Source organism: Narcine bancroftii, chromosome 1 (genome assembly GCF_036971445.1).
Source record: "Narcine bancroftii isolate sNarBan1 chromosome 1, sNarBan1.hap1, whole genome shotgun sequence".
In the NCBI taxonomy this organism is placed as follows: Eukaryota; Metazoa; Chordata; class Chondrichthyes; order Torpediniformes; family Narcinidae; genus Narcine; species Narcine bancroftii.
The window spans coordinates 254,866,330-254,891,223 of NC_091469.1; the positions used below are offsets into that span (position 1 = coordinate 254,866,330).

The 24,894-nt window shown below is 41.1% G+C and overlaps 1 protein-coding gene across 2 annotated transcripts in view; it reads left to right on the plus strand.

The window, feature by feature from the left end:
* Positions 1–16,786, plus strand: part of syt13 (synaptotagmin XIII) — a 38,434-nt gene extending 21,648 nt beyond the window's left edge. For both annotated transcript variants that reach the window (XM_069895797.1, XM_069895790.1), the window contains 4 exons: positions 4,444–4,575; positions 6,809–7,119; positions 11,219–11,336; positions 14,931–16,786. In XM_069895797.1, coding sequence (XP_069751898.1) covers positions 4,444–4,575; positions 6,809–7,119; positions 11,219–11,336; positions 14,931–15,235 — 866 coding nt within the window. In that variant the 3' untranslated portion in view covers positions 15,236–16,786. The remainder of the gene's footprint in view (positions 1–4,443; positions 4,576–6,808; positions 7,120–11,218; positions 11,337–14,930) is intronic.
* Positions 16,787–24,894: the final 8,108 nt, after the last annotated feature.

The window sequence follows — 24,894 nt, forward strand, 5'->3', positions numbered from 1 at the left end:
GAGACCATCCGCAAATTGGAGGAACAACACTTTATCTCTGACTGGGTACCCTCCAACCAGATGCATTAATATTGATTTCTCTGGCTTTCATTAAACCTCCCCCCCCCCACCCACCCTTCTCCTGTCACCTTCCCCTAGCTCTTTCTCTCCATTACTTCTCCTTTCGCACAAACTTGATAAATTCTTACCATCCCTTTTCATGTCCAATCAACACCTTTTGTTGGTCTGGATTCCTCCCCCAGCCAACATTGTCTGAATTCTGAGGCTTTCTGAGATTTCCTCCTTCTGGTTTATTCTGCTTATTCCTCGAAGAAGGGCTCAGGTCTGAAATATCAGCGATGTATCTTTGTCTCATAAGGATGCTGAAAAGGCCAGCTGAGTTCATCCAGCATTTCAGTAGTGTTTTTAATTGAATAGAGTCCAACCATTTCTCCTTGTCATTCAATTGCATTACCATTTTCAAATCTCTCATCATCAACTTCACATTTGACTTCATCCACTTTTCTGCCAACTTCCATCCCGACCTAAAACTTAACACAACTACATCAATATTATGGCTCCAGAGGCAATTCTGATGTTGGCTGTTGTACAGTAATTGAGGGTAAGGGTTTGAAATATGACTGTCTTTTGTAATACCAATGTGTAATTAAGAACTTAGTGACATCTTAGAAGGAAGATGAAAATCTAATCCAGTATAGCTCCAGTGAACTGAGCTTGATCATGACCTCTGGTGCTCTCTGCACATTCTCCCTATCATTATGTAGACATTCTCCATTCTCCCTATCATTATGCAGACATCCTCCATTCTCCCTATCATTATGTAGACATCCTCCATTCTCCCTATCATTATGTAGACATCCTCCATTCTCCCTATCATTATGTAGACATCCTTCATTCTCCCTATCATTATGTAGACATCCTCCATTCTCCCTATCATTATGTAGACATCCTCCATTCTCCCTATCATTATGTAGACATCCTCCATTCTCCCTATCATTATGTAGACATCCTCCATTCTGCCTATCATTATGTAGACATCCTCCATTCTCCCTATCATTATGTAGACATCCTCCATTCTCCCTATCATTATGTAGACATCCTCCATTCTCCCTATCATTATGTAGACATCCTCCATTCTCCCTATCATTATGTAGACATCCTCCATTCTCTCTATCATTATGTAGACATCCTCCATTCTCCCTATCATTATGTAGACATCCTCCATTCTCCCTATCATTATGTAGACATCCTCCATTCAGTCTAGTTTCCTTCCAAAGATGTTGGTTAATTGACCACTGAAAGAAATGCCCCTTGTGTTTCGGTAAGCTTTGGAATTTGTGGGGTATTGATGGGAATGGAAGAAGATTTTTTAAAAATGGAATTCAGACTCAATAGGTTGAAGGACCTGTTGTGCAGTACAGCCCTGTGATGTTGCCAGGCATTTTATCCAGTCAACAGCTAACTGATGGTGGATGGAGGAAATGCTGGTGTTACATGGCACTAAGGGAGTTACAGAATTAGTGTTTCAAATCAATGATTTCTCATCAGAACTGAGAGAAATTAGACAGGATTCATTTTCTTAAGTAAAGTTAAGGAAAGGGGTAAATAAAGCAAGAAGGGTTCTGTGATAATCACAGAATGTAGGAGGGACTACAACCAAAGGAATGATAGGACAAGACAAATTGTTATATGGTTATATGTTATATGGTTGTTAACAGGGTAAGTTAACAGGTGAAGATTCCTACTTTGGTTGTGTTTTTTCTCTCTCTGTATATATAATGACATTTTAGTTGCACTTTATAGATGTTCTACTTAATGCTTAACTTTACTTATGCTTTTCTGATTTTTTAATTTATGTTGGAAATGTATACATACATGATATGATTAATGCCATACTTTTGTTTAAGATTATATGTACTTTAGAGTTTCTTATTATTAAAAAAAACAATTAAAATATTTGAAAAAGAAAAAGAACAGGTGAAGAAAAGAAACAAAATTTGTGTCTTGAGGAGAGGAACAATAGAGAATCATTGTCTGAGATTTTATTGAACTACGTAGAATCCAAAAGGGTTAGGTAGTTAATCAAGGGCTGAGGTTTTATTCCTCTAATCTACGTTGAGCAGAAGGGCAGAGTGATCACAGGATGAAGAAAAGGTGGCCGGAAGCTCAGGTTAATGGTTGTGAAGTCTATAGAGTAATGCGGTCACCCCATCCACCATATTAGCCTCAATTTAGAGGAGATCATATCAGCATTAAATACAGCTTGAAAGAGTGGTGACAAGCTCAGATATTTGGTACGGATGGAGGTAAAAGGACAGGTATTTATCTCTTTCGCTTGCACAATAAGGTAAGGGGAGTCTGTTTGGGAGAGTTTGCAAGGTAGATAGGATGTGGCAGAGGAATTGTCGCTTGGAAGGAAGGGAAGGATTATGATGGTGCTGTGGAATTTTCGAAGGATGGGCTTTTGGATGTGTAAAGCCAGGGGAGACGAGGCTCTCAAGTTTTTGGAAGGGAGGCTTATGTGCAGGAATGGGTTGATGAATTTTTACAGTCTCCACCAGTCAAAACAATTAAAAGTGAGGAGAAAGAATGGAGAATATAGGGACAATAAATTAAGTTGGACTATGTTAATGAGTGTTCAGGGAATTAACCAGTAGACTTTCAGCTTTTGTGCAAGTTTACTATAACCACAGAATCTTCCAGCAAGATGGAGAATACGTATGGCTGGAGAAGTTTGGACAGTTCTGTTTGGACGGTTCAGTTTCAAGTTTATTGCCACATGTACTGAGATGTAATGATAAAGTTTGTTTTGCAAGAAGCCCAACGCCACATCTCAAACAGAACAAGCAGGACACAGTATAGAAATACAGAGATAAGATGGCATGAAGCAAAAGCAGTATAATTTTATGACTGTGAGGTTTATTCAGGAGTCTAATAATGACAGGAAAGAAACTGTCCTTGAATCTGGTGCTGTGTGATGTCCACATGAATCTTCTTCCTGACAGGGGTGGCTGAGTGCTTTTATTCTGTTGACTGCTTTTCCAAGGCAGTGAGAGAGTTATATAGATGGAGTCCATGGAGAGTAGGAGAAGTATGTGTGATGCCTTGAGCTACTTCCACAACAATCTGCAGTGTCTTGCAGTCTTGGGTGAACACACAGTGATGCTCCCTGACACGATGCTTTCAATTGTGCAGCTGTAGACATGCACACCAAATTTCCTCGGATTTTCTGCGGAAGAAGAAGCACTTGTGTGCTTTCTTGGTCTTTGTATTGATGAGGATGGACCAGGTCAGGTCATTGGAGATATTCATTCCTAGGAACTTCAAAGCTGTTTATCTCCACCTCAGCACTGTTCTTACAGACTACGGACTAAGCTCCACCCAGATAAGCTTTAAGGGGCATTATTGATCTGTGGTTCTATAGTCATGTGATATTTTGGGAAAATTTTTAACTATAATGATTGTGTTATTGAAGACCAGATGAAATCAACTGTAAATCACAAAAATCTGTAGACACCATGGCTGGAATAAAAAGCACACGAAACACTGGAGAAGCTCAGCAGGTCAAACAGCATCTTTATTTTCCATCTGGGCACTCTCCAGCCAGATGGCATTAACATTGACTTTACTAAACCCGCTTGCCTTTTCTTTCCCCCTCCCCCCTTTTCCTGTCTTTCCAGTTCTCCTTTCTGACTTCTGTGAAGTTAGTTTAAAGGTGGATACAGGTTAAAAATAGTATATTTTATGGAGCAAAAACCAAAACGTGTTCACTCCATGAGCGCCACCTGGAGACTCCTCCAGTTCTCCTATCCACCCAGCCATCCCCCTCCCCCTAATTGCTGCTGTTCCCCCCCTCCTTTCTCCACCTATAATCACCTGCTTTTGCCAACCTCCCACCACCCCATTTCCCCCATCTCTTTTGTTCGAATCCTTGTCGGCATTCTCTCGTGCCTTGATGAAGGGCACAGGCCCAAAACGTTGGTTATGATCTTTACCTTTGCTACATAAAGGACACGTTTGATCTGCTGAACTTCTCCACCATTTTGTGCGTTTTAGATGAAATCATCTGGTCCTTTAAAGATTCTTCTAGCCTGATTACGAACCTTGAGGTTAACTGATGTCAAGTCAGAAGGACAGAAAATGTCCTTTCATATCATAGAAAATAATGCCAATGTTGGAAATCTGAAGTAGAAAAAGAAAATATTAGAAATTCTCAGTAGGTCATGTGATTATGGGGCCTGATGTAGCCCCTGAGGGGCTTAAAATATCACAATTCCATTTGAAGGATCTCACAAGATGGAGTGAAGTTTGGAGACCACTGCATCTGGAAAGGTTGCGGCTGCCATGATGAGAAGTTCTTTGATAAAGTTGCATTAGGGCCTGCAGCATGTGCTTTGCCAAAATCAGAGCTAATTACTATTCCTTCTTTCTGTTCAATTTCAGCTGCCATTGACACTGCATCTCTGTCAGATGTGGAGAGTGAAATATCTGAGGGTTGGATGGAAGATGTGAAACTGCACTTTGGAATGCAATTCAACCACCACAAGTTGGAACTCTATCTCACCATTATTGAAGGTAAAGTTGGTTCAGTATCATTGAGAGCACAATGTAAAAGGGAAAGTTAGTACTTAAAGCTAAAATTAGTAATGACTCAATTGGTAGATTTGCTGTTACTCTGAGTAAGGTCCCCTACCATGAAACAATAATAAGCAGAAAGGTGACCAGTATTATTAAACTTGAACTTTAAGCTTGGCAGGATATCATCACATTGGAACACATTTTCGGACAACCTTAGTCATACAATGAATCTAATCTGTTTTGGCTGAAACAAGGTCCTTGCCGTTCAAAAGGAATATTATTGAACAAGGACCATAGAACATTACAGTACAGAAAAATACTTTTTGGCCCTTCTAGTCTGTGCCAAACTATTATTCTGCCAAGTTAAAACCAGAAATGCTGGAGGAACTCAGCAGGTCTTGCAGCATCCAAAGGAGGTAAAGGTATATAATCAACGTTTCGGGTCTGAGCTTTTCTTTAAGGGATCAGATGTGACAGAGGTGGAGGAATTGAAAGAGTTTGTAGAAGATGTCTGTCGAGAGTTTATCTTCCAAGATGGAGCGAGAAGAAATGAACCAAGTGAATTTGAGGTCAGGGTAGAAGTTGGCAGCAATTGAGGTCTTCCATGCCAGGTCAACCAAGATATCCTCCTCCTTTAGAAAACGTGACTTTCCCTCTACCACCACCAACTCGTCCCTCACCTGCAAATCCTCCATTACCTGCATATCTTCCCTTGACCCCACCAGCCTCCGCATCCACATATCATCCTCCATCATTTTCACTACTTGCTACGTGATCCCACCACCAGGCACATCTTTCCTTTTCCCTTTGGCACCTTCCCATGTGACCACTGGCAGTGCTGCCCTTGTGGCCACACCTCCTCCCTTGCCAACATTCGGGGCCCCAAACAGCACTTCATTTCTGAATCTGCAGGCCATCTACTGCATGTGGTGCTCCTGTTGTGGTTTCCCCTACATTGGAGAGACTGGATGCAGAGTGGGAGATAATTTTATCGAGCACATCAACTCTGTCTGCAGCAATAGACTAGGATCTCCCAGAGGCCACCAATTCCCCATCCCATTCCCTTGCCAGCATGTCTCTCCATGGTCTCACACACTTTAAAGATAGAGACCACCCAGAAATTGAGGAACAACACCTTGTATTCCATTCCAACCGGATGGCATTAACATCAATTTCTCTGGTTTCTGTTAGCCATCTACAGAAAGGAAATAAGGAAATTAGAATGTGTGCTTTCATCTTGGACTGTGCCTTTTTTGTCTATACTATTTCTGAAGTACTCAAAGGCCAAAATACTTTATGGTCCAAATCTGGACTGCTTTTTATCATTATCCATTTAACTTTCATCCTGTTCCCCACTTGCTATATCTTTTAAAAGTACTCGTGTAGCAAAGTATCCCACTTCCTAAACATATTGTCTGTCAAGAAATTTGTTCCAGCCTCCCCGTTAAATTTAATTTGTAACTTTTTCTAAAAACTCAGAACCATTCCATTGCTTTGCCAGTCACCAGCAGAAAAGATCCATCACTAACATCCTTCATTAACTGGACACCTAGATTTTTATCCTAAAGTTCCAAATCTCCTCTTTAAAACTTTACCACAGTGCAGTGATTGCAGTCAAATCCCTCTTGGAAGAGGGAGTTAAAGGGGGGAAATGCACGGCCAGCATCTTGACAAGAATCCCTGTATTTCAATGGAGAAAACCTTTTGAATTTTGTCCTTCTCATTAAAATTTGCCAAATGTCATTTTTAATTTTAAATCTGATTTCTTTATTTAGTATTTTTAAAAACATTTCTGAAATTGAGATTTTGAAGGAAGACGAGATCTCGACTATGGTGGTTAGCTTCCTATAAAGTTATTTGCAGGATTGAAAATGCTTCACTGTACATCTCTCAGGATCCTCCTTTATTAAACTTTCAAAAAGGGAGAAATTAGAGGTAGGTTTTTCACATAGAGAGTGGCGGGAGCCTGGAATGCATTGCCAAGGATGGTGGTGGAGGCTGGTACAAAATAAGGACATTTAAGGTGTAAGAAAAATGAAATGTTTTGGACTGTGAGGGAGGAAGGGTTAGATTATTGGTGGAGTAGGTTTATACAATATATGTTGGCACATCATCATGCACCAGAAGGCCCATATTATGCTGTATTGTTCTCCAATTTATTCGATAATAAACAATATTGCTGCCATGGGGTCACACTCAACTTTGTCCTAACATTTTTCTTGTCTTCCAGCCCAGAACATAAACAGGGTGGAAGGAATGACATACTCTGATAGTTACGTGGTTGCTGTTTTGATGACGAACCTTGGGAAGGCCAAAGCTGAGACCTCCATCCAAACAAATACCCTGCACCCAATTTGGCAGCAGACTCTGACGTTCCCCCTCTTAGAGAACCACAAGCAGGAGGGAACTTTAATGCTGGCCATCTACTGCTGTGATAAGTTTTCCAGGCAGGACTGTGTGGGGGAAGCTCAGCTCAAGCTATCTGACGTGGCAATGGAAGAAAGAACAGATTCCTGGATCAGCTTGACAGCCCCTGAGAAGGTATCTTTCTTTTTTCCTCCTCATTTCTGCCTGCACACTGATATTGCCAGGTGCAGCACAGTGGGACCTCTGAGATTATAGGTTTATAAGCAGGGGCTGCAGAGCTACACAATTATCAAAGGAGCACTGTAGAATGTGAAGATACCTTATAACCATATTATCTTTCTTTTCTTTGGCTTGGCTTCGTGGACGAAGATTTATGGAGGGGTAATGTCCACGTCAGCTGCAGGCTCGTTTGTGGTTGACAAGTCCGATGCGGGACAGGCAGACACGGTTGCAGGGGAAAATTGGTTGGTTGGGGTTGGGTGTTGGGTTTTTCCTCCTTTGTCTTTTGTCAGTGAGGTGGGCTCTGTGGTCTTATTCAAAGGAGGCTGCTGCCTGCCGAACTGTGAGGCGCCAAGATGCACGGTTTGAGGCGATATCAGCCCACTGGCGGTGGTCAATGTGGCAGGCACCAAGAGATTTCTTTAGGCAGTCCTTGTACCTCTTCTTTGGTGCACCTCTGTCACGGTGGCCAGTGGAGAGCTCGCCATATAACACGATCTTGGGAAGGCGATGGACCTCCATTCTGGAGACATGACCTGCCCAGCGCAGTTGGATCTTCAGCAGCGTGGATTCGATGCTGTCGGCCTCTGCCATCTCGAGTACTTCGATGTTAGGGATGAAGTCACTCCAATGAATGTTGAGGATGGAGCGGAGACAATGCTGGTGGAAGCGTTCTAGGAGCCGTAGGTGATGCCGGTAGAGGACCCATGATTCGGAGCCGAACTGGAGTGTGGGTATGACAACGGCTCTGTATACGCTAATCTTTGTGAGGTTTTTCAGTTGGTTGTTTTTCCAGACTCTTTTGTGTAGTCTTCCAAAGGCGCTATTTGCCTTGGCGAGTCTGTTGTCTATCAATTACAGTATGGAAACGTGCCATATCAGCCCTTCTAGACCGCACAGATTTAAGTGAACTCCACTAGTCCCACCTACTTGCTCCTTGCCCATAACCCTCTAATCCCTTAACATCCATGCACTCATCCAATCTCCTCTTAAATTACAAAATTGAACCTGCTGCAACTACCTCTTTCAGAAGGTCATTCCACTCAGCCACCACTCCCTGAGTAAGGTTCCCTCTTAAGTTAGTTCTAAAGTTTTGCCCCCAACACTTAACTTATGACCCCTCATTCTAATCTCTCCTATCCTCAAGGGGAAGAGCATATTCACTATCTATTCCCCTCATAATTTTATATACCTCTATCAAATACCCCCCCTCAACCTTCTACGCTCCAATGAATAAAGTCTCCGTCTACTCAGTCTTTCTCTATATTCTAGACACTGCAATCCAGGCAGCATTTTAGTAAATCTTCTCTGCACCCTCTCTACCTTATTGATATCCTTCCTATAATTTGGGGATCAGAACTGCACACAATATTCCAAACTTGGCCTCACCAAAGCCGTGAATAGTCTCAACATCACCTCCCAGCTCCTATATTCTATGCTATCATTTATAAAGGCCAGCATATCAAAAGCCTTCTTCCCTATCTACATGAGAATCCACTTTCAAAAAACAATGAACCATTATTCCAAGATCATTTAATTATGAGAATTTTTTTCCCCAAGGAACAAAAATGCTCTAGAATTGATCAGTGTTACAAAATGAGAGACTAGAAATGTTTTGTTGGTTGTTAGTGTGGATAAAGTGTGAGAGGATTACCCAACAACTGTACATGCATATTTAAAATAAAATAATTTGTAGTGGGGGATGCCACAGTGTCTTTGAGTGGAGAGTTCCAATGTTTCGAACAATAACGGCAAAATGTTTCTCATGATTCAGAGGACTTGTCCCTGCCAAGTACCCCCACATTTGTATCATGGAGCAGATATTTAACTGGGCCAGCCACGTAGATGCAGTGACAAGAAAGGTCAGAGACTCAGTATCCTGCAGTGAGTAACTAATCTCTGATACCCATAATATTCAGGGCACAAGTGCCTCACCTAGATTGACTGCAGCTTCAATAGCATTCAGGGAGCTTGACACCATCCAGGACAAAGCAGACATCTTGATTGGCACCCCAACCAGCACAACTAGCATTCACTCCATTTATTACCAGAGCATCCCAAAACCTAGATCATAATACGTGGGATTCTTTCTTTCTGGAGAGTGGAGTGACACACTACTGAATATTGCCCAGATCTTGCTGCGCACACACATGGGCTGCTTCATTCTCTGAGGAGTTGTGAATGGTCCTGTGCACTCACATTTCTGCGTTTGAAGATCATTGATGAGGCAGCTGAAGATTGATGGGCCCAGAGCATTCCCCTCTTGCACTGATATCCCTAGACTGAGATGATTGACCTCTGTCATACCCTATCATCTTTGCTCGTGCAAGGCATGACTCCAGTCAGTGGAGGTTTAACCCCTTGATTTAGTCTTATAGCCAGAATCCTTTCTTCCAGGTTAAAATGTCACTTACAAGAGGTGAGAGGGAGAAAATTTAAAAGGAAATGTGCGGCACAAGTCTTTTGCACAGAGGGTGGTAGGTGACTGGAATATGCTTCCGGGGTAGTGGTGGAAGTAGATATGATAGTATTGTTTGACAGGCTTCTAGATGGACACTTAAATATGGAGGGGAGAAAGGGATATAGATCACATGCAAGAGGCAGAGATTTAATTTGGCTTTATGACAGTGGAGGACCAAAGTGCCAGTTCCACTGCTGTACTGTTGTCCTGTTGTATTCGGGCTGCTTTCTAACTTGATATTAAGGAGAGCCACTTCATTCTGCCGGCAGAGTTTAGCTCTTTTATCCACATATGAACCAAATGTTCTGGGCAAATCCAAAATGTGAATGAACATTTCTTAACCCAATTTTCAATGCCTTCCATCAGCTTCCCGATGACTGTGTCTGGACTGTAGTGGATTTGTCCTGTAGTGGACTTCTATCTACAACCAATCAAATGTCAGGTGGGGAATACAGGGGCGATAATTTTATCACTTGCAACCAAAGATAAAGTTTGACAAATTATACCTTTATGTCTCCTTATGTCACCCTTTATACAAAATGTCTGACAAGATTTCCTGGTCCATGTAAGCAAAAATAGGTCACAAAATTATTTTGGCTTCATGCAAGTTAAGGGGATAAAGGGATTTGGAGTGAGTGCAGAAAAATGATGCCAAGGTGAGTTATTAACCATGACTTCATTAAAAGGGAGAGTAGACACTAGGGGCCAAATGGCCCACTGTACTTGTTTCTTATGATGTACCCACAACTTACAGTAAGGATGTCCTCTCCTATACAAAATAGATTTGGTCTCTTGCAAAGGAGTTGAAGAAATCTTTTAAATTGGCACTTCCAAATGAATCTACAACCTTATTTTTTCAAGAAGCATTTTTCCATCTCATAATCCAGTCCCAGGCTGGAAAAACAGGCTCCAACCTTCCCACCCAATGCGACAAGTGAGCCAATCATTCTTTCCCTCCAAACCTTCCTGCAGGAGGAAAGTGATTTTGACCCTATGTGTTGATTCATCATCTCCAACCTGACCAGCCATCACAGCCCCAATTCCCCTCTGGACCCTCACAGAGTAGCAGAAAGCCTGCACACAGACCCCAAAATAGCATTTCTTTGTATAGTCTCAACAACTGGGCAATTGGAGAATAGAAATTGTATGAATTTTAATCATTCATCTCGGGCAGTAAATCTACCCTCATGGCACTTGTTTACATTTTTAGCTTATCCTTTCGATGCCTTCATAAAAATATTGTAAAAGAGAACAAAATTGGGAGTGATAAACACATTTTTATCTCTTCCTAGAATGACAACTTGATGAGATTTCAATTTGCATTTGCTTCTTTAGCATTTACATGCTAAAGAAGCAAATGGAGAATAAAGATCTGTTCAACTTTTGAATTAATGGCAGCCATTGCCAGGAAACTCATTACAGATTTGAATAAACTTAGTTTTCGTGAGTTGCTCAGATGAGTCACTTTGGAATTATAATGTGATGTTAGTCTTGTGTTTCTCAAGAAAATGATTTTTACAAGTGGAGAATTTGGAAAGAGGTGGTGCTCTTGAAGGAGATTTAATTTTTGAATACTGGCTTTTTTTTTTGCAGGTGACATCGCATGGTGAGATCTTGCTGTCCATCAACTATCTTCCCGCTGCTAATCGTCTGGTTGTTGTCATTGTGAAGGCACAGCACTTAAATACAGATAAGCTGAAAGATCTGATAGGTAAAATCAGTGTGTATTCACGCATCTTTTTTTCTTTCAAATCAATTATTTTTGAAATGGGAGTATTTGCTCCCATGTCACATAATTTCTTCTGAAGTGAAGGCCAGTCCAAGTATCTGGGAGTTTCCTCAATTGATGACCTCGAGTGTTCAGAGTCACTGATTTGTACAGCAGGGAAACAGGCTCTTTGGTCCATCAAAGTTTCCCAACCCCACCATGAGGCATCCATTTACACTAATCCTATTTTATTCTCCCGCATTCCCATCAATTCCCCTCTTATTCTACCACTCACCCAGGCACTTGGGGCAATTTACAGTGGCCAAAAAACTAATCATGTCTTTGAGATAATGAAAAGAAATCGGAAGAAGTCAGGGGTCTAAAGGGAAACATTGCAAACTCCACACAGGCAGCACTGGTGATCAGCATTGAACTCGGATCGCTGGAGCTTCAGGGCAGGAACTCTACTTGATGCCCCACTATGCTGTCCCTCAGATGTAACTTTAGCTTGCTGTCTTTTCAGGTGGTTCTGCCACAGATATAAACTCACACCTTGCCCTGCAAGGATACCCTAATCAATAATATACCAAGTTCTCCCATTCGCCATCCTTTCTTATTCTCCCTCAACTCGCAAGTAAATTTCCAGCAAAAATGTCCAGATACGTCATCAGCTCAGCTTCTGTGCCATCAGTCATCGTCACTGCTCTGAGATTGGCCGGTCGGTGGTGGCCAAACACAGTGAGCAGGGATGACCTCAACTAATTGCAGCAGGTTATCTCTGCATCTGAGGGCCATCAGAAGCTATTCTACCATCTTCTGGCTGATCAGCATAGTAAATAGCCCCCTGAGATCAGGCTTGTAAGAACCAGCTCTAAGTTTTAATGTTCCAGAGCAAGGGAAACGTCCTACTTCGATGCTTTTGCAGAAATTAATGGTTTATTAATCCTTTGTGATTGAACCTTCTCTCATTTGTGAGTAATATCATTTTTCAAACTGTTTAAAAATAAATCCTCTTCTCAGCAAACAAACCAGATAAATTGGCACAGGAAAGCTCAAATACTTCCAGCAATACATATAACCATATAACCGTTTACAGCACGGAAACAGGCCATGTCGGCCCTTCAAGTCCGTACCGGTTCACTTGAACAACTCCACTAGCTCCTCCGCAAACTCCTGAGGAAGTAGAGGCATCCTTCATGATGCCATTGCTGTGTTGGTTCCAGGAAAGATCTTCCGAGAGTAGTTTTTAATTTTTTAGGAAACAAACGAAAAACACTCAAACAGAAAAATATTTTCCTTGATGCACATTTGCAAAATATTAAGAAGCTATCATCATCCATGTGTAATATTCTCTTAATCAATAGATTTGTAGTCATATCGAGGTTCCTGCAGTGATTTCCTTTTTACACACTTTACATGGATATTCATTCAGGGAAGACTGTACGCCAAGTAAATCAGAGTCATTTTAGAAAATTAAAACGAAGGCAATGTTAGGCAGAGTTTTGGTACTTATCTTGGCCCAATACATGTGAACAAAATCTAGGCTGATCCTCATTGCGGTAGTACGGTAGTTCTCTCTTGTCACAAGCCCTGGATTTAATAATGGAAGGCTCTTTGTGTGAAAGCAGTTTGGCCTATTCAGGATGGAAGTTAATAGTAAAAAGGCCAAACTGTTTACTGCATCAGAAAATTTCTTGTGAATGGTGTGGGTGCACAGCTGCAGTTCTGAGACCACTACCCCTTTTACCCAAAGATCCCACTTAATTGGCATGTGAACAACCTGTGTTTAAAGCCAGGATGGGTTCTTCACACTGAACCAAGAAAAGCTGGGTCGAAAAACATAGGCTTTGATACTACCTACCTTAGCGGTTGAAAATAAGGCCCCCCCACCTCCATCCCATCCCGCATTCCTTGCATTCACACAGGTAAGTGAAGCGGTTAAAAGGTGGCTAATTCCCGCCTTAGCGGTTGTGTAAAAGGGGTACATGTTTCCATTTCCTGCTAGGTGTTGTCATTGGCAGTCTTATTGGCCAGGTTAAGGTTCCCTCATCTCAGCAACGTTGATGCGCATTGGCCACTGGATGTTTGCTCCTGTGACATTTCTTTTTAAAATATTTTTATTGAGTTTAACATAATAATCCCATATATATTGATAAAGCAAAGCAATATGATCACATATACATACCATATAATTAAAATAAAGGCACAATACAACAAATTTCAACTTTTATTCATAATTATTAAATGTGATTGATAAAATGATTATGTGTATAGATGAGCTAAATAATATTATACCAATCCACATTATACCTTGATAAAATATCTAAAAGGATATCATCTAGGATAATCATAATTAAGCCCAATAAATCCATTTATCTAAAAAAACCTAAAGCCCCTCCCTCTAATCAAGATTACTTAATCAAACCACAGGAAAACTACCAAAATGGATCAAGTCGCGACCTCCAGAAGACAGACCGATCAGCACGAGAGCACCCAAATCATCTAAAACTACCAATGGTGATAGTGTTCTATAAATGGACCCCATACCTTTTCAAACTGTAACTTTCTATCTTTAATATTAGATCTAATTTTCTCTAAGCCTCGATATGACATTACACTGTGCATGAGTCGGTGAGAATTCATCTTTCCATTTCATTAAAACTGCTCGTCTGGCTATCAACGTGTTCAAAGCTAAAACCTTCTCTTGAGATGCCAACAAAAGTTTATCCAGTTCATGCGAAAAACTAAACCAATTTGGTTGCATCAAATGTCTCCAGTTTGTTTAATCAAAAGTGAAATTAGCTTTCCTTTTCAATGACCCATTCACCAAGCCACCACCAACTTTCCTATAACAGAATTATGAAACTATGAATGGACTTCGAAATCCTGTGTGCAAACTTTTGGAATCTGTTGCGATTGTTGCCCTTCTGTTTGCTTTCTAATAAGTTAAAGGTTATGGATCTAAGTTAATCTTAAAAATCGTTGATAGAGAATGAAAGATATTCTCCCAATATCATCCTAATTTAGGATATTTCCAGTACATATGAATCAGCGAGGCTTCAAAAATTTTACACTTATCACAATGGATCAACATCTGCTTAGGAACAGGATCATTTGAGTTTAGACGTGTATTCTGTGTACCCCCATAAATAAACAGCGTCTTGCACAGAATGAAGAGTCATTGATCAAACTAAGAGCGGGCTCCTGTGACATTTCGGTCTTTGCAACTTCCCTTGAGTACAATTTTCAGCTAGTTTGAGATGGGTTGGAGGCATCGTCAGGATTGGTGACATGCTGCTTTGAATTCACTGGTAATGTATGATATCCTTCAGGAACATTACACACAACCAGCAAGTATAAATAGCAATTCAATAATCACGGGTAATCACATGAATTAACTCAGACTAAATTATTGGCATTTTATTTTCTAACTAAAATGTTCATAGAAGAATCTGACAGGAAAAGATAATTTATTAAAAGTAGTAGGTATTATGTAGATTCTGAGGAGTATCGTTTTGTGTGTCAGTTTCACACTTTTAATGTATTGAGTATGTTACCTCACCTATGCTCTAATCATGTGCCATTTGGTTCTTGTAGATCTGTCAATCAAACTCACTCTAATGCACCAGTCACTGAAGCTGAAAAGAAAACATACAAGACATGTTAAGCACAAGATCAACCCAGTCTGGAATGAAATGATAATGTTCGAGGTTCCTTATGAAATGCTTTGTAAATCCAGCCTTGAACTGGAGTTGTTGAATCAGGACTGTACAGGACAAAATCACCTGCTGGGGAAATGTAACCTGGGTATGAATTGCAGTGACTTAGAATTAAGCCACTGGGAGGAAATGCTGACCAAGCCCAGGAAACAGATTGCAATGTGGCATAAACTGCATGCATAATTATTGTGTCTCTCCATCACATACACTGTCAAACTCCAAGCTTCAGCAGATTCCTAATCCTGCCCTCCAATATTCGTTGGTGCCATGACCATTGTTCAGTTCTTCAGACCCTATATAATGCCAGTGCCTGCATAGTAGTAAAATTTAGGGGCTGCACCTAAAATGGGGATTGGACCACTTGCACTTGCAAGTTGGGGCTCACTTCACACTATGACTTTTTTAAACTGTTTGCTGTTTGTATCAACAATCTTTCAAATAACCACACGAGGCTTCCATCAAAAACAAAGTACATACCTGCAAACTGAACGTCATCCCCACCACCCAGCATATTTTCTCTACCCCAAAACTTTCTCCCCCATCACCCCTTCTTCCCCCAATCAAAAGAACAAGGAATGGAAGTAGGTGTCTTGTCCCCTGGAACCTGCTCCATCATTTAATAAGACCATTTGAATTTGATAATCGGCCTCCCTCTACACCCTTTTAGAATATATTCAGTAGCCCCTTTCAAATTGCAGCACCTGGTTCGCCCTCCTGGGACCAGGGTGCAATTACTAGGGCAAAGGTGCTGGAAGCACCTTTCAAATCACAGGGGGATCCCGCTCCTGCAATGACACAGTAAGTGATGCTTCACGCATTCACAGGAAATATCAGCAGTCAGGCCCCCCCCCCCCCCCACTGGCCACCAGTCGCTACTCCCACTGTCAATCACCACCCCCCCCAGACAGTCGCCCTTTCCATCAGTTGCCACCTCTACCATCTCTCCCCCTGCAACAGTGACCTCCCCCATTCGTGGCTCCCCTCTCTTCCCCCCAGGCCCCGCGGCAATGATCTCTCTTCCACCCCCCCCCCCCCAATTATGGTACCCCTCCCCCTTTGGAAGCAACCTCTTTCCCCCTATGGAAGCAACGTATCTTCCCCCCCCCCCCCCCCCGCTCCGTGGCAGTGGCACCTCAGCCAGGGGTTTTCCTGTAATTGGATAGACCATTTCCCCTTTCAAACTTCCGGAGCAGGATGCCACTCCTGAGGTAGGTCATGGACCTGGTTGGGTTCTGACTGGGTTGACCCATGTACCTGGGTCATTAACCATGCAAATTTCCTGGTTAACCCCATTTTACATGGCAGTTTGAAAGGACCTAATGACTCAATAGTCACATCCTTCCAATTTCCTTCTTCCTGCCTCTAATTGTCCCCACTATTTCCTGGTCACTAGCTGGATCTCTCTTTGTACCCTTCTAATCACTACCTCCTCTAGTCTCTCCCAATTATCTTCACTCGTCCCTTTCATTCATTCCCAATCTCCTAGGAGGACTACTACCAGTCTTGAATTGGCCTGACCCTGATTTCACTGTTGACCTGCTGGGAGATGCCTAGTGGCTGTGCATATTACCACTCATGTGAAAGTAAGATGGAGTGTCACCAGAATGTTGGGGTGTAACATTCAATCCCTCTGGTATGTTTCAATTGGTGGGCAAGCATGAACCAATTTCGAATTGTAGAAATGGAATGTTCATATGATTGAGAAGCCTTTATTAATCAATTGTTTGTGAAGAATCTCATTGCCATCATTTATTTTTTAATTTAGACATATAGCACGGTAACTGGCCATTTCGGCCCTTGAGTCGGCGTCGCCCAATTACACCCCATTTACCTACACCATGGTACATTTTGAAAGATGGAAGGAATCCGGAGCTCCCGGAGAAAACCCACACAGACGGGGAAAATGTACAGACTCCTTACAGACAGTGTGGGATTCGAACCCAAGTCCGATCCCGATTGCTGGCACTGTAAACAAGTGCTAACCTCTATTTTATTTAGTTTCAATTATTTTAAGTGATAAGCTAGAATATGCTCCCGATACATCTGTGCATCAAAGATGTTAAATTCTCTAACTTGCTGCTTTGAAAAGAAACAGATAACTCCAAATGGAAAATAAGCCCTTCATATTTTTTTTACAACCTCAGAATTGATGCTGAATTAAACTTCTGCTCTTTCAAATCATTGAACGCAATGACCAGGTAATTTGGACAAAGAGTTAAGTTCAGGATAAGCTCGCTTATGGTATCCATTTGATCACTATGTTCTCTCGTTTAATCTTTCTTCTTTGGCTTGGCTTCGCAGATGAAGATTTATGGAGGGGTATGTCCACGTCTGCTGCAGGCTCGTTGGTGACTGACAAGTCCGATGCGGGCACGGTTGCAGCAGTTGCAAGGGAAAATTGGTGGGTTGGGGTTGGGTGTTGGGTTTTTCCTCCTTTGTCTTTTGTCAGTGAGGTGGGCTCTGCGATCTTCTTCAAAGGAGGTTGCTGCCCGCCAAACTGTGAGGTGCCAAGATCCACGGTTGGAGGCGAGATCAGCCCACTGGCGGTGGTCAATGTGGCAGGCACCAAGAGATTTCTTTAAGTAGTCCTTGTACCTCTTCTTTGGTGCACCTCTGTCTCGGAGGCCAGTGGAGAGCTCGCCATATAACACGATCTTGGGAAGGCGATGGACCTCCATTCTGGAGACGTGACCCACCCAGCGCAGTTGGGTCTTCAGCAGCATGGATTCGATGCTTGCGGATTCTGCCAGCTCGAGTACTTCGATGTTGGTGATGAAGTCATTCCAATGAATGTTGAGGATGGAGCGGAGACAGCACTGATGGAAGCGTTCTAGGAGCCGTAGGTGATGCCGGTAGAGGACCCATGATTCGGAGCCAAACAGGAGCGTGGGTATGACAACGGCTCTGTACATGCTGATCTTTGTGTGTTTCTTCAGGTGATTGTTTTTCCAGACTCTTGTGTAGTCTTCCAAAGGCGCTATTTGCCTTGGCGAGTCTGTTGTCTATCTCTTTGTCGATCCTTGCATCAGATGAAATGGTGCAGCCGAGGTAGGTAAACTGGTTGACCATTTTGAGTTCTGTGTGCCCGATGGAGATGTGGAGGGGCTGGTGGTCATGGTGGGGAGATGGCTGATGGAGGACCTCAGTTTTCTTCAGGCTGACTTCCAGGCCAAACATTTTGGCCTAAATAAATGCTTTGGATATCTGCCCAACTGTACTGGATCGTATTCTCAGCTGGAGGAAGCAGTGTAAGCAGGGAAGTGGTGGGGGGCGAGGGGAGCTTATTGATTGAAAGGTACATTATACAGGCTAGAATAAGACTGTTCCTATGTGTTGAAGTGACTAAAGACTTCTCCATTTTTTGCTATTTTAATTAGTATTCATGGCAGGTCTTTTGAATCCTTAACTATTTGGACTTCAATGAGCAGCCAAAGAAGATGAGGAAGCCAAAGGCATTTATGTGTCCAGATACATTGATCATTAGATGCTAATACAGAGGCACAAAAGTAATTAAAAAGATGAATGCCTATTGAAAGAGGACTGCAATAACAAAGTGATATACTGACCTGATCACATCCCATCTAGAACCTTGCATTAACCTTTTAGCTAAATCTTGTGGTATTTAAAGGGGTTAGAATTTTTTTTAAAATGATGAATTCTGAATTGCATAAGCAAGGCTTGCGTTCTTGAGATTTAGAAATCTGACTACTTATTGGTTGTCATCAAAATGACAGAGATTTGGTAGGATTGAATCCAAAAATATATTTGCTTTTATTTTCTTGAACTAATGACAAGATTGTATAACCTGAAATTGGAGTTGGGGTATTTAGAATTAAAATTAAGCAGGAATTTTCTCTCCACACAAAGGTTAATGGTGGCTGAGAAATTGCTTGGTCAAATGAAATGTCAATTTTTTTTGTTAGGAAAGGTGTTCAAGGCTTTAAAACCAGATATGTGGAGTTGATTGAATAGGACTGAAAAGCTGAATGACCTGACAGAATCCCTTCCATTATCTATGCAATGTGAAACTCTGAACTCTCTCCACTTTTACAGTCATTTTATTTACATGAAAATGTCATGCTCCATCATTAAATTAATTGTTTCTTCTCACTGCTGGCAATATTAGATCTGTTAGAAAATTATGGATACCCGTTCACAAGAAATCTGCAGTTGCTGGGGAAGGGCTTGGGCCTGAAATGCCGATACGTTTTACTTTCTATGGCTGCAGCATGACCCACTGAGTTTCTCCACTACTTTTGCATACTCATTAACGTTTTAGGTTATTCACCAAGGTTCCTTCAGATCTTTCCCATGCTCAATAAATGGTCTGTGTCATAACCATTCCACATCATTCCAACGATGGGATCATTACTAGTCGTACTCCTGCAATTTTGCGGTGGAACATTAAGATGAATGATTTTTTTTTGTCATTAAAAGTGTTAGGTGATTTGGCTCACAGCAATTCTAAAAAAAATCAATCATTCGGACTTCCAGTAATGATACATTGATAGTTCCTGATTTCTTATAAAGTCACTGGTGTAATTGGTAGCACGTATTTTGACCATTTTGAGTTACAGTCCAGGTCTTTTCTGGTCATTGCTTTCTCTCACACACTGATACCATCTTCCATTCTTCAGCTAACTTTTTCTTATTGATCAACTTGTTTTAAATTGTGTATCTAATATTTTTAAGGTTCGGTCTTTCACAATACACTGCCTGAATCACTCCCTCAATTCATAGAGCCAAAGATAAATTCAAAAAGGAAACACAGAAACTTCAGCCCATCGAGTCCATACGAATCACCATCCACTGATTTTTACACTGATCCTACATTAGCCACATTTTCTGTTCAAGTCCCTGCTGATTCAACCATTCATTCGGGGCAATGTACATCCAAGTTTCTCCTGTTCCAATCCAATAAAGATTCAACTAAATTAAGTTGTTATGAAATAAATGCCAGTATACCAAATTAAATTGGTCCAATCCACTTCAAAAGACCTTATTAACCATTGATGCACAAGAAGAATTCTGAGGTAGAATGTTATGAATATAAAAATCCATCATATTTTATGCATTAATTGTTCAGTTTTTGCAAACCATGAGACGCACTGGAGCAAACTGTGATTCTGAAAACACTTGGGTGTACGTGCCAGCAAAGACTGTAGATTCAATACGGAAATTAAACAGTTTTTGCAGCTTGCTACTGTACAATTTCCTTGATGTTTTGGTTTGCGACTGAGAGCATTTGACATAGTTGACATCACTTGTCTTTAAAAATATACCAGATGGTGGAGGAGTCACGTGATGGAGTAGTGGCCGGACGGTGAACTCCAGCCCTCTCCAGAAAAGTCGGGAAAAACAAAGAAAAACACAAAGGCACAGAAATAAAAGTTACAGAAAAGTGAGTATAAAGGTGGAAAGAAGATGGCGACAAAAAAAGAAAAATCGAAAGCAACGGTAAGAAGAGAGGAAGAGAAGACAAAGGAGGAAAAAGGTGAAGGCCTTACCTGTCCGAAGAGGCCCGCTGCGGAGAGAGAAACCCGCTCCCTCAGGTCGGTAAATAATGGACTACAAAAATGGCTCGCAGAGCCGAGTAAAAGTGCGCAACCGCGCATGCGCGATACTTCGCGCATGCACGATGCGAATGAAAAAAAACACACCGACGGGAGGGGGGGACCAGCTGGGGAGTCGATCTCCACAGCCGGCAACGACAGCTGCAGAACACCTGCAGCAAGAAGAGACCACAGAAGACAATAGAAACAAGAAAGAAGAGGAGGAAAGGGCACCAAAGAAACAACAGATGGTCAACCCAGAGGAAGAAGAAGAGGAAGAGGAAGAGTACAGTGAAATAGAAGAAGAAAAGAAAGGCAAGGTAAAGGATATACTTGCTCTTATTAAAGGATACATGGAGTCATTTAAAGAATGGCAAACACAGGAATTTAAGGATTTAAGAAAAAGAATAAATAACACAGAAGAGAAAATAAATAAAATGGAGATGACCTTAACAGAAATGGGAAAGAAAATGGACAAGATGGAAGAGCGGGCAGTAGCAGCAGAAATGGAGGTAGAAGACTTAAAAAAGAAATTGGAGAAATCTAATAAAAAAACTAAAGAGACACAAGAACTACTAGCTCAAAAAATAGATACAATGGAAAACCATAACAGAAGAAATAACATAAAGATAGTGGGCCTTAAGGAAGATGAAGAAGGCAAGAATATGAGGGAGTTTATAAAAGAGTAGATCCCTAAGACCCTAGGATGTCCAGAACTACAGCAAGAAATGGAAATAGAAAGGGCACATAGAGTATTGGCCTCTAAACCACAACCACAACAAAAACCAAGATCTATTGTAGTAAAATTCCTAAGATATACTACAAGAGAAAAGGTACTGGAGAAGACAATGGAAAAAGTAAGAGAGGGCAACAAACCACTGGAGTATAAAGGGCAAAAAATCTTCATTTATCCAGATATAAGTTTTGAACTCCTAAAGAAGAGAAAAGAGTTCAATACAGCAAAGGCGATTTTATGGAAGAAAGGGTATAAATTTATACTAAAGTATCCAGCGGTATTGAAAATATTTATTCCAGGACAACAAAACAGACTATTCTCGGATCCAGAAGAAGCACGAAAATTTGCAGAACAATTACAAAAATAGACTGAGGGAGGAAGACGGGTAATGAGAGTTAAAATGATCACGATTGATATGTATGTGGGTAAAGACAAAAATAGACTGAGGGATGAAGACGGGTAATGAGAGTAAAAATGATCACGATTGATATGTATGCGGGTAAAGAGGTATAAGACTGAATAGAGACAATGAGCATACATAAATGTATCTGTACTTAGAGGAAAATATAGATAGTATAGACAAGAATTAATAAGGGAAGGTAATGGAATAGAGAGAATAAGGAGGGAATTAAAAGAGTGACCTTTGTGACATATGAAAAGTGAAATCTTTTCTGGGGAAGGCGGGGTGGGGGGAAATAGCGGTCACTGCAAAATCAGTTGACGCTTGCGAGTGGATTCGCAAATCCAAATGGAGAGGGGAGATGTGGTTGTCCGACAAGGGATAAAGGACAACTCAGGAGGTGAAGGGGAGATTGGGGATAAATAAGATAGAAATAGGAGAATAAGGAAAATGTTGGATGTTGTAGGAATGTTGTCTTATAAAGAGTTGAAAATAAGAAAACAGAAATGGAAAAGGAGGAAAGGTAATGATGGAAAAACGGAAAGAGAAGATAAACAAAATATAAAAGGGCTACGCTGAACTATATGTCTTTAAATATTAATGGAATACATAACCAAATTAAAAGGAAGAAACTACTAAATTTAAATGAATAAATGTATTCCATTAGAAAAAATAACAGATAGGTTAAGAAATAATATTGAAATATTCGAGCAAGTATAGGAGCCTTACATTAAATACAATAGCGAAAACCTACCGGGGACAAACAGTACCTAAGTTGATGGAAGGAGAAGGAAAGAAAAGAATGGACTCAGTAGAATTTCTGGTGTAATTTTGTTGAATGACAACATTGTCTGACTGGCTTAATGCAACCTAGATTGTATACCTAAAATGGATGAGAGGGGGGGGGTGGGGGGTGGTTTGGGAGGAAAGGGGGGGGAGAGAAAAAGTCACTGTATATGTGTGAAAAAGAAATAGTGTATATCATGGCTAATGTGATTTATGGTGTGAAAAAAAAAATTTAAAAAAAAAATAAAATAAATATATATATATATATATATATATATACCAGATGGTGAGATTTGTTTGTGCTCATCAATGACAAAATAATTATTTGTTTAGGCTTGAAGCATTGATGGCAATTTACGCCATACATTCGATTATATGAGATTCACAGAAAATTCAGTCTGTCAGAATGTGGCCTCTATGGTAATCAATGAAGCTGAAATTCCTTCCCTGAAGAAAATTTATCCACAAATTATTTTTGCTCCATGACTTTATCCTGTGTTAAGAATTATCAAATTTCTTAACACATAGTACACAATTCTTTGATGTTAGACTGTCAATATACAAGATAGGAATGCTGCAACTCTTACAGGGAAGGATCAGATAACAATTCAAACCATTTCTAAGATCTCTCACGAGAAGAAAGTAATTTTCACTGCACTTTACAAATGTTAATATCTTTAGTCATGTTTGAAGCCACAAACGCCAACTGTTCTCACTGCTTGTTCACTACCCTCTATTTCACTTGATGGCACTTCACTGCTCTCCTCTGTCCAAGCACTGATCTCTGATTTCAGATTTAAAAACACAGAGCTGGAGAAACTGAGCAGATAAAGCAATGCCCTTTATGTAGAAATGGTAAAAATACATCACCGACATTTCAAGCTTGAGCCCTTCATCAAGATATGGAAAAATGTCGGTAGGTGTCCGAACAACAGAGGGTGGAGGGGTGTGGTCACAAAGGCAGGGGGTGATAGGTGGAGAAGGGAGGGAGGGGACATCAGCGATCATGAGGAAGAGGGATGGCCAGGTGAATAGAGAGGAAAGGGAGGGAGGAGATCTGGAAAGGGGAAGGAGGGAGGGAAGGAGAAGAGGAGATCGGGTTAGCAGAAACCAGAAAAGTTGATGTTAATGCCATCTGGAGAGTGCTCAGTTGGAAAATCAAGTGTTGTTTCTCCAATTTCCCACTATCCCACCAAGGCTACCCACAAATTGGTGATGCAGCAGGTCACCACACTTTCCACCACAAATCTGCAGAAATTTGCCAGGGTTTCCAATGTCAGATCAGACCTCCGCTAACTCTTGAGGAACTAGTGGCGCTGACGTGTTTTCTTCACGATGTCATTAGTGTGCTGGGTCCAGGAAAGATCCTCCAAAATAGACATGATAAATTCCACCTCAACCCTTGTTGCATCCAACCTTTTGTTGGTCTGGATTCCTCCCCCATTGTTTGAATTCTGAGACTTTATGATATATCCTGCTTCTGCCTTTTCTGAATTTTTCCCTTGAAGAATGGCTCACGCCCGAAACATTGGCCATATATTTTTGTCTCCTATGGACCTTGAAAGACCAGCTGAGTTCCTCCTGCATTTCAATGTGTTTATTACAATCACAGCATCTGCAGCCTATCACGTTTCTCTCAGACCATAGGTACAAGACACAGCAGGGATGGTGTCTTACCTTGAATCTTCAGGTGCAGCCTCCACAGTTCTATTCAGTCTCTCTGATGATTCCACAACCTACTCCTTCAGAGAAGATGGATCTGTCCAGGGATTCACAGGCCAACTTTGGGGCAACTAGTGTGCTGGGTAGCCAAATGGGGGTTTTGAAACATCTTGCTTTAAATACCGTGACATTTTAGTAATACATTTCTAATTATTTTAGATGTTAAATGCTTCCAACTGTTCATCATTTAAAAAGTAATATTTTAAGGTTCAATAAGGATAATTTTATAAGAAATAGGAGCAGGTATTTAGCCCATTGAGCCAGCCCCAACATTTAATAAGATCAGGGCTGATCTGGGCATGGTCTCAGCTCTACCTACCTGCCCATAACCTTTAATTCCCCATACTTCGCAAAAACCAAACTAACTGCGTTTTAAATATATTCATGAGGCAACTTACACTGCTTCCCTGAGAAAAGAATTCCACAAATTCACTATTCTCTGGGAAAAGCAGTTCCTCCTCATTTCCATCCTAAATCTACTCTCCCCCACTCCTCACCCCTGAGTTATATTCTTACCTACCAGTGGAAACAACTTATCTATCTTTTACTCATTTTATATGTTTATATAAGCTCCCCTTTTAGTCTTCTGAATTCCAACAACTCCCAGGGGACTCCACAAATTCCCAGCTCCTCATAAGATAATCGT